Here is a 9,869-nt window from a genome sequence, read left to right as displayed (position 1 = left end):
CGGGGAGCAGCCGGGGGGCTCAGCCTCGGGGAACCCTCTGCTCCCTGCGAGTCCCCGGCAGGAGCTGCAGCCGGGCGCGGTCAGGCTCTGCTCCCAGCGAACACGCACAGCGCGGGGGGAAACGGCACCAGGATGAGTCAGGCTGGATACTAGGAAAAATTTTGGCATAATATTGTTTCTAGTGTGATTCCCTTCCGAAAAAGAAAGTTAACAAAATGTCTGCACCTCATTAAAGGTGTTATTTCCCAGTTAACCATTTAGTCCTGGAATATAAGCAGCTTGTTCTATCCAGGAAAATTTAGAGATTTAGGAAACGACTTTGTTCAGTAACCACCCTTTGCAGCTGGTTTGCAAGATACTCCACTGCCCTACTCAAAGGCAGTGTGAGAAGGCTGCAGGAGGTATTTCATGAAGCTGTAGTCACTTTTCCCTGCTTTTAAGGAACAGAGGCGTGTTTTACAATAGCTGTCAAAACGTTGGGCTATTTTGCACGGCTGTGTTGAAGCTCAAATACCACAAATTAATTTCCTCTAAAGCTCTTTGTTTTTATCTCAAACCCTTAGGGTCCCCTGTACTGGCGTTTCACTAACGGTGTTATGGATCAGGGCTATCCCAAACCTCTCGCAAATGGATTTGCAGGGCTAAGTGGGAAAATAGTGGCAACCCTCCCCGTGGCAAGATACAACAACAGACCAGAATCTGTTTATTTCATCAAAAGAGGTATGTCTTGTATTTCAGCAGCTCAGGGATCAGGAAAAGCTGCCTTAGCTGGGAATAAAAAAACTCATTTCCCTTGACCGAAAGACTCATTTCTTTCAAAAATTGAAATATAAGCCATAGCAGTGTGCTAGGTGGGCAAAAAATAGCCTGAAGCTTAAAAATTTTGCATTAGTACTTAGAGGTCGTCAAGTGCATTTTAAAGCAGGACTGTACCGGAGAGAATCCATCACTATAGTGACCTCATGGCAACCTTGCAGTTTCTAAAGGGGTTACAGGGAAGCTGCGGAAGGGGAGTGACAGGACAAGGGGCAATGAGTACAAATTGAAGGAGACGAAGTTTAGGCTAGATATTAGGCAGAAGTTTTCCCTGTGCGGGTGGTGAGACACTGTCCCAGGTTGCCCAGGGAGGCTGTGGCTGCCCCAACCCTGGCAGTGTTCACAGCCAGGTTGGATGAGCCTTGAGCAACCTGCTCTGGTGGGGCAGGGGTTGAGGGATCTGTAAGGACCCTTAAAATACTATGATTCTACAATCAAACATTAAGATAAGTCTTATCTGGTGATAAAACTATTTTAGTCTCAAGTGCATTAGAGAAGGAAAGGCTTTAATCTTCCTAGTTCCTAACTAGGTATGGAGATCTCCCTCCCTATTTCTTATGTGGTATTTTAAATGAATGCTGTACTGTAACTGTTGTGTTTCTTGGGCTCTGTTGCTAAGTTTTTTTAAAACTACTGAAACAAATGTCTATATTTCAGATGGCAACATGCAGCAGTATGTGTACAGACAAGAGCCAGCCAAGAAGTGCCAGAGAAGAGCTCGGGTTACCATACGGTACCCAGCGTTCGTCCCGCGCCTGGTGATACGGAGACGCTTCCAGCGCGCGGTGCAAGTGCCAAACGTCGTTCAGACCGTCAGGCTCAACGCCTACCCCTCCGGTAACTTGGGGTTATTAAGGCTCTCCTATACAACCATTTGATTCTCAGTAGTTTCTGAAACGACGTTCTGTTTCATTTTTTTAAGAATAGATTTTTTTATGCAACAGATCTCACTTGCTGCAGATGACAGAAACAAATGACAGGTACAGCAGACACATTTACCTCCTAACTTTTCTTTTGCTTACAGGAGTTCTGCGTAAGGAAATCAAAATGACGACATACTGGAGAGGACTACCCAAAGTCATTCACTCAACTCTATCCATACCCAACCAGAACAAACCTGATGGCTACGATTATTATGCCTTCTCTTACAGTAAGTTAAAACTAACGCTACTCTCCGTCTCAAAAGCCACAGGGATAAGGAAGAAAGAAACTCATGTTATCATTTGTGCTTCTGCAAAACTAATTTTAAGCACTCTTAAAGAATCCTGAGAGTTAAAATGTTGCCTATAATCAAGAGACGTTTCTAACAAGAATCAATAGTGACAGGACAACTAGCAGCAATGAAATACAGTGGTTCGCACCAGCCCGCTGGGGAACGCATTGCCATGGAGTTCAGGCTTGTAAAGTGAAAAAAACTTGATATTTAAAATGCAGAATTATATTACTGATAGATTGAAGTCCTCACGGCAATGGTTTTTCACCAGTTTCTATGGAACCATGTTTCTGACGAAAGGAAAAAGGGAGGGACATGAACTACTTTGCAGGAACACATTACTTCTCATCCCAGAGTTAGGTGGACTCTTTTCCCCTAGCCAGGGTCCTGTACGAGCATTCCTCAGTTCTCTGCGTTATTCAAAAAAACGAGCTCTAAGAACTAGACCTATCCAAACACAGGATACTGAAGTCCCTGTCTGTGTGATCCAATTCCTCACCTTAACACAGGCCTGTTCACACTTGGGACCACAGAGCTCTCAGTGCTGGAGTCAGTGCAGGATTGTTGTGGTTTTAGTTTGTTTGATTTCCAAATTCTTAGGCCTATTTCTCTGTTCTAGCGGTACAAGACTGTTCTTCCCTACTCCCTGTTCTTGGGGCACATTTAGTTATTAGCACTACTATGAAACTTTACACAACCACGGACATGTGAAAAATAAAGCAGAGGACAAAAATTTACTGTTAGAGCCTCTCACCTCCATGCATGCACATAGAAGTCTGTTACTCAGGTCTAAATGACATTAAAATGCTTCAACTTCCAGATTATTCCCATGTAGTAAAAGCAGTTTCTGGAATTTAACCCTGACCTCTTTTCCTTACAGATCGGTACTACAGTTTGGATGTCGGCAAAAGAATAGCAAGGCCTGTTACTGCTCTCACAGGAAAGACTGTATCCAAGGACTGGTACAACTGTCCCAGCAAGTGATGCCCAGCAGAGGATTTTTAAAAAAGATGCCATTTGAATGTCACCATTTTTTCTAATTTTATTAATAAAGACATTGAAATGTGTGCACACAACTCTAAGGATGAAATGCTGCTTTAAGCTCTGGCTTCATTGTGTCTACAGCAACCACAGGCAAACTGGCACTTGGTATACAGAGCTGGGATTGCTTTACACATCGTTTAACTAATGTTTCCTCTGTTCAGGCCTCCTCTGCCTCCCATGGCATGAGTGACACCTGTGTTGGGAAAGAAAACAGATATGTTAATAGAGATCTTTTCAGCCCTGTTAAGAAACCATTGGTATATGTGGTAATTCATCCTTCCCTAAGAAATTGCCACGGCAATGTTCCTTTCAGTGGTTCCTTTCAGATAAAGTTCGAGTCCCCCTTCCTCCCCTAAAGCCTGGTGACAGACACATGTCACTTCTGGCATGTGAAAGGGTTGGGGTGACTTGTGATCCTGTGGTGGGTGCTGAAAGAACAAGCAGAGCATTCTGACCACACCTGCAATCAGTTAGTTCCTCCCTCTTGTTATTTAAACAAACTGGTGACAGGCAAAAGCAGATCTGGCCCAGGCCCACCTCCTCACTGTTTTTGTTCCCTGAAGTATCACATAGCCCATATTTCAGCGCTAGTTTTGAGCCTTCTGCAATGCTAAAATAATGCCAAATGGAATGCAGTTCATCTAGGGAGTTTTCTTAATACAGAAGTCACAAAGAGAATTTACTGTTGTGGTTGAACTTTCTATTGCCCTAAAAAACTCTGTAATACCCCCACAAACCTTTTCTAAAAATCAGTATAAGACACAGTGATATCGTAACTGGGACCCTTAATGTATCAAATGGAAACAGCTCTGAGATGTTAAACCTGAAGACTTCTACATTTCTGTTCTAACATGGTTTTTGAAACCTTCTTATAAAACTCTAAAGATCTACTGCCCTTGACTTTCTCTCTACTGGTTAGAGCTGAGTGCCACAGGAGAAGAAAGTTTGCTTCTCTAAGCACTGCTCAGACAGACCCATTAACGCAAAACGAGAGGTGCTAGGGTCAGATCCCGAGAGCCAGGGCAGGGCTGTGTCCACAGCCGCAGAGCAGTGCGCGCAGACGGTCCCCGCACGAGGCAAGCAGTAAGGACTGGTCTGAAACAGTGGGGGTTTGCCCGTGCAGGAGCACTTACCCCTCTGCCTGTTGAACTGCCGACCGCGGACGCCGGTCCTCAGCGTCGGGGGCTGCAGCCTGACGCGCCGCAAGGACTTGGGCTGGGTGCTGCTCGTGTCTGTGAACAAGTGCACAGTGCGTGGGCCTGGCAGCTCCTCACTGCTCATCTTTACATCGTTTGATACACACTATGCCCTTGAATTTACTTTAGAATTATCAAAGTGCCTTCTGAGTTCATTGACATCTCCTCTGATAGAAATAAAAGCCTCAGAACAAATAAGCTTGGGACTCCTTTTGTTACCTGTGCTAGGGGGCAACTTGATAACTCAACAGGGAATAACTTGTCATTTGGCAATTGGATAAAAACCCATTTTTACATCTGCCAACAGCGGATAAACCAGCAAAGTATCAGTAACTTTTGCTCCTTGAAGCACTCTTCTTACTCAGCTACTCCAGTTGCCGTGGTCCAAGGAAAAATGGTTTGCCAAAGCACAGAATTTGTATGCATCGAAACATGGTCTTGCTCTAAGAGAAGAGACCTTAGAGTCCCTTCCAGCACCTTAAGGGGCTCTGAGAGAGCTGAAGGACTTTGGACAAGGCATGGAGTGGCAGAACAAGGGGAAATGGCCTCCCACTGCCACAGGGCAGGGCTAGATTAGATATTAGGAAGAAATTCTTCCCTGTGAGGTGCTGAGGCTCTGGCACAGGGTGCCCAGAGCAGCTGTGGCTGCTCCATCCCTGGGAGTGTTCCAGGCCAGGCTGGATGGGCTGGAGCAGCCTGGGCTGGGGGGAGGTGTCCCTGCCCAGGGCACTGGATGAGCTTTAAGGCCCCTGCCCACCTGTTCTATCACAGAATGATTCTAAGAGCCTTATCTGATTTTGTGTATCTTGGCTACCAGCCATGGTGCTGGACAAGTAAGTTCCCACATTTAATGAAATGTAATGAAACAGCTGTTTTCAACAATTATTCTGTACCTGCAGATGAACTTGAAGGAGGATCCTGACTTGTTGAAGGAAGATCTGACTCATCAGGAGCTTGAACAGACTCTTCTTCTTGCTGGCTATCAATTTCTAGACCTGCTTCTGAAGTAATTCTAGAAGAGAAGGAGAGGGAAGAAAACCATGTAAGTGTATTCGTGTAGTTTCAAAAAAGCTCAGGAGAAAAGCATCATCTGGGAACACAAAGATTCAATGAAAATCAAAAGTCAAATATAGCAGAAAATGATACAGAAATCCTTCTGTTTATTTTTGTCACTTTTGTATCTGCTTTGTTAAATCAGGAGGAAATCAGAAGCAAGCCTTTGGTTTTGGATGAAAAGGTCAAATTGTACTGCTTCCCAAAATTACTAAATGCTGTTTGAGCCACCAGAACAGGCTAAATGCAGAATGACTCACAGGCACACTGGGATGAAAACAAACCATCCAAACTAACATGACCTAAGTCCTAGTGAACCGAACGAGTTGTACTTTACCCTTCAGATTCTGCCTCTGTAAAAACTTCGTCCCCATCATCCCCCGCTCCAGGCTCCGTGGTGGTGGACAGGCTGCCAGTGGACGTGGTGACCATGGGCACAGACTGGGACGCGTGCTCCGAGGCGTCGGCCGACGCGCTCTCCGTGAAAACGGTCACTGAGCAGGACAGGCAGTGCAGGAAACACTGGGTTAGCTCACCCCTACAGAAAATCTATGGACAGCATAGGCAGGGCAGGGAAAGGGCTGCGGGAGCACTCCTGAGGGAGAGCTGCACTAACAATAGTGTCATTATTTTAGGGCAGTCAAGGTTTGCAGCATTCACTTCAGTCTGTGAATCTCTCACCCCCTACCTGGTGCTGCTATTTGTAATGGTGTTGTGGGCACACTACGACCACCTGACTCTTCCTCGTGAGCAAGGAACAGTGGGGTTTCATACATTCCCAAACCTGCAACACAGTTTCAGTGACAATCAACCAAAACAGCCACCTAAAGACAGATTAACTGCTGTCTGCCCTCCGTACACTTCATGAAATCTAGCTGTTCATAGCACAATATGAAGATTTTGGTTATTTTAAGTTGTTCTGACTTAGTGTCAGAGCTGATTATAACTTATTGAAAGGTAAAACCTTGATGGAAACATCACTGCTTGGTTTTTCTACTTCCGTCCTTTTCTTCTGCCATTATTTTGCTGTGAGTTTTCCTCAAAGAACAGGGTTATGTTCCATGTTGACAGGGATGCAGGGGGAAGGGACTGGTCCAGGACACCAGCAAAGACAACAGAGACACAGTGCCTGGCCACCTCCTAGCAGGTAAGGATAAATCACAAACACTTCTTTGCATTTGCTGTTTTTCCCTATTGTTTTACTACACGAAAGCTACAACCAACAATAATATTAGAGTCAAAACCAATTCCTTCAATATTCCATGTCATTTTAAGTAGAGTATGTAGCAGCTTAAGTAGAAATGTAACAGCTTGAAGGAAACACCTTTGCACTTTCCGCTACTCTCTCCCTGCTGACAATTATTTAAGAGTTGGAGATTTCCACACTCCGACAGTTACCCAAGTAGAATTGTGTTTTACTGACAGAACTACTTGTTTGTCATCAACAACCATGGAAAAAAAGCACAGAGCTGGTTTACCTCCTTGTGATGCAAGCTGACCAAGGTCTGAGTGACTGGAACTAGTTTGTGGCATATCTTCAGGGGGCCCAAATCTGAATCGAGGAACTCCAGCTACCTGGGGGGAACTACCAAAGCACAGATTTAAGTAGCTCTGCAACTTTCCCAATGACCAGACCAGGGGGGGAAGACAACTTTCTGACCAACACTAGAGAACAAAGTATGCATGAGACAAAATTAATTCATACTGCAGCTAAACTTCTGCTAATTAAAAAGCAATTAGCTTCTCAGATTATTTGGAATGCATTCAGAATCAGTAGAACAGCCCTGAAGAGAGTATTCTTTACTTACCCATCCTATGAATTCTCCCAGTTTTAAGTGGATTGCTAAAACATGTGCAGAACGTCCCAAACCCAAAAATGAAGGTAACATTTCCTACTTTTATTGGTAATATTAATGGGGAGAGAGGAAGTGAGAGAAAGGAAATCGGACAGGACATTTTTTTTGCTTGTTTAATCTCGTCTTAAATCAGTAAATTACGATACACTGGAGATTATTCACCTCCTAATTTGCTGCTCAGGTGTATGATACACAATTCAAACCATGATTACCTCTTTGTGGATGCAGTCATCTATTATACTACTTAGCATGTTTTAGCATGTTACTCCAATCACACGTTCAGTTAAATTTATTTTCAATCCACTGAAAATAGCAATAAATACAAAAAAAATGGGTTTTTTGAGCGCTTTGGCTATTTTTACATTTACTTACTGAATGGCTTCTGCAAATCCATCTGTGCGATGTGGAACGACAAGAGTTGGTGTGCTTGGAACTGTTCTGTCCTCATCATCAAAAAAGTGCTGCTGCTGGAAAAAAACAGACTGATATGAGAGCCTACAATGTTTCTCCAGTTTATACCAGCTGAATTAAAGGTTGGTTTGCTTTTTCCACAGAGTCCAGCAAAACAAAGATTTAGCTCTAACAAAAGTCTTGTCTAATTAAAGACATCTAAATCTGAACTAGCTAGAGGTGATAATAAAACACCCAAACCAAACCAAAAGAAACCACACCCTTGAAGGGCACCCATTTTTCAAAGGATTTTTAGACATCTATTCCGTGGTACCATCCTGCCATCCAAGTGCCATATCTCCCTGCTGACTGCAGAGGGATCTTAGGGTGACTCATTCATAAACAGACAGGAATTGTCTGTCTAACCATGGGCTGCTGTGAGGTACTTGGCATGTGGGATTTTTCCCAATGTGAATAAACCATATATTCCCTACAGGCAAAGCCAGCAACCTCTGCTCCCTCTGCCCTGGCCCTCCATCAGGCATTCCCTTCATCTCCCTGCTCTCCACCAAGTACCCCCCAGGTCCCTCCCACGTGCTCAGCTGCAGTGCAAAGAGCAGTAGGGACTGAGGCCAGCTCCAAGCAGAAACTGAGTGACAGGTACATGCAAGGCAAACAGAATCGAAAGATCTGAGGTGAAGTCCTTTGTCAGTCCTTTGTCAGTCAGTCTGTCACTCTCTCCTCCCTCACTGAACCTGCATTTTTTCTGTCACACACAGCTAAATAAAGGGTTCAACATTAGCTAAAGGAGACAGCCAGCCAGCACAAACTGGCCTAGTTCCTCCAGAATGAGGCTGAAAACACTTTATCCTTTTTCCAATAACATATCCACTTTGACTGACTCTACAAACAAGAAATTAAAACTGCCATAGACAAAACCAATTCCACCTCTTTCGAAGCCTTTAGCTTCCTTGGAGTTTTCCGATATTTGCCTTCCATTAATTCAGAAATCAACAGGACTGGGATATTTTCTGCAAGACTGCAGAAAGCATCCCACCCTGAAGTCAGCAGCTAGGCTTCTTTACAAATCAAACCAAACCAAACCAAACCAAACCACAGGAGCTATGAATGTTCCCTTGATGCAGATTTGTAGTAGTAGACTTTCAAACACTTACCATTCCACCTATACCAGGGGTCAGCTGGAGCCCTCGCCCCACCGACTGTCTTCGAGTCATCTGGATTCTCTTTAGGAAAGAAAGAAAATGTAGTCGTGTCATTGCTGTCCTGGAATTCTAGAAACACACAAGTGTTCAATCAGAGCCAAGGAGAGCAGCTAAAAGAGTAACTGCAACAATTACCACAGACTCGCAGAATATCCTGAGCTGAAAGGGACCCACAAGAACCATCAGTCCAACTCCTGCCCTGCCCAGGACACCCCAACAATCTGTCATGTGCCTCAGAGCATTGTAGCATTAACCAAACACTCCTTGAGCTCTCTCAGGCTTGGGGCCATGACCACTGCCCTGGGGAGCTGTTCAGTGCCCAAACACCTCTGGAGGATTAGATGGATTAGGGTCCAACTCTCAGTACAGCATCTTGGACCACGGCAGCAGGTACTCCTCATCTTGTGTCAGCTGCCTGGTCTAACTGTGAAAGAAAACCAGGTAGGTTTGAATTCTGGGTAAGTGACACTAATACTGCACTCTCCTCTGAGGACAGAAAACTTGCACACAGAAATATTGTGGTCTCAAGCCTCAGCACGAATTAATGGTAAAGGATCACTTCAGTCAGGATATTTTTGCAGAATTATGTTGTTATGCTTTTATTTACAAAATCTATAGGTCCTTGGCAAAGCACAATCACGGGTCAGGCATTGACTGTAGAAGGTTTAACTCAGAGAAGGGATGGCAACATGCCTTTGCCCAGTCTGCACTGGGGCAAAGACTAATAAACTCCTATTCAAAACCAGCTTTTTTAGTGGAAATATCAGCAGCCACTGACTGAAACAACACTGGTAGAAACACTTTGAGATTAATTTCAAGATACAAATCTATCCTGAGTGCCTTACTGCTTTTCATGTTCCCTGTCCAGGCAGAATCTGCGGGATGAGACACAGTAAGTCAGCCGGCCCAGCTACCATTTTTAGGGTCCTGAAGAGATGTCCACCGTTTTCACAGTGGGCTTCACTTATAAGAAATAAGCCTGTAATTTTTAGGAAGAGTCTCCCAGAGCCCTGAAGCTGGTCTGTACCTGCACTGGGGGCCCCAGCTCTGGAGGAGGAGCGTGGATGGTGAGCCGGGG

The 9,869-nt window shown here is 44.6% G+C and overlaps 1 protein-coding gene across 1 annotated transcript in view; it reads right to left on the bottom strand.

Annotated features, from left to right (window-relative positions):
- Positions 1-3,210: 3,210 nt before the first annotated feature.
- Positions 3,211-9,869, bottom strand: part of TPR (translocated promoter region, nuclear basket protein) — a gene marked incomplete at its 5' end in the record, with an annotated part of 33,164 nt that continues 26,505 nt past the window's right edge. The window contains 9 exons of the mRNA XM_009083595.1: positions 3,211-3,266; positions 4,207-4,305; positions 5,163-5,281; positions 5,660-5,816; positions 6,011-6,106; positions 6,801-6,907; positions 7,551-7,645; positions 8,744-8,812; positions 9,819-9,869. The exon at positions 9,819-9,869 is cut by the window's right edge and continues 137 nt beyond it. Coding sequence (XP_009081843.1) covers positions 3,211-3,266; positions 4,207-4,305; positions 5,163-5,281; positions 5,660-5,816; positions 6,011-6,106; positions 6,801-6,907; positions 7,551-7,645; positions 8,744-8,812; positions 9,819-9,869 — 849 coding nt within the window. The remainder of the gene's footprint in view (positions 3,267-4,206; positions 4,306-5,162; positions 5,282-5,659; positions 5,817-6,010; positions 6,107-6,800; positions 6,908-7,550; positions 7,646-8,743; positions 8,813-9,818) is intronic.

The sequence above is a fragment of the Acanthisitta chloris genome, unplaced genomic scaffold (assembly GCF_000695815.1).
Source record: "Acanthisitta chloris isolate BGI_N310 unplaced genomic scaffold, ASM69581v1 scaffold21521, whole genome shotgun sequence".
Classification (NCBI taxonomy): Eukaryota; Metazoa; Chordata; class Aves; order Passeriformes; family Acanthisittidae; genus Acanthisitta; species Acanthisitta chloris.
The sequence above is the reverse complement of the archived record's forward strand: the minus strand, read 5'-3'. Positions and strand labels throughout refer to the sequence as shown.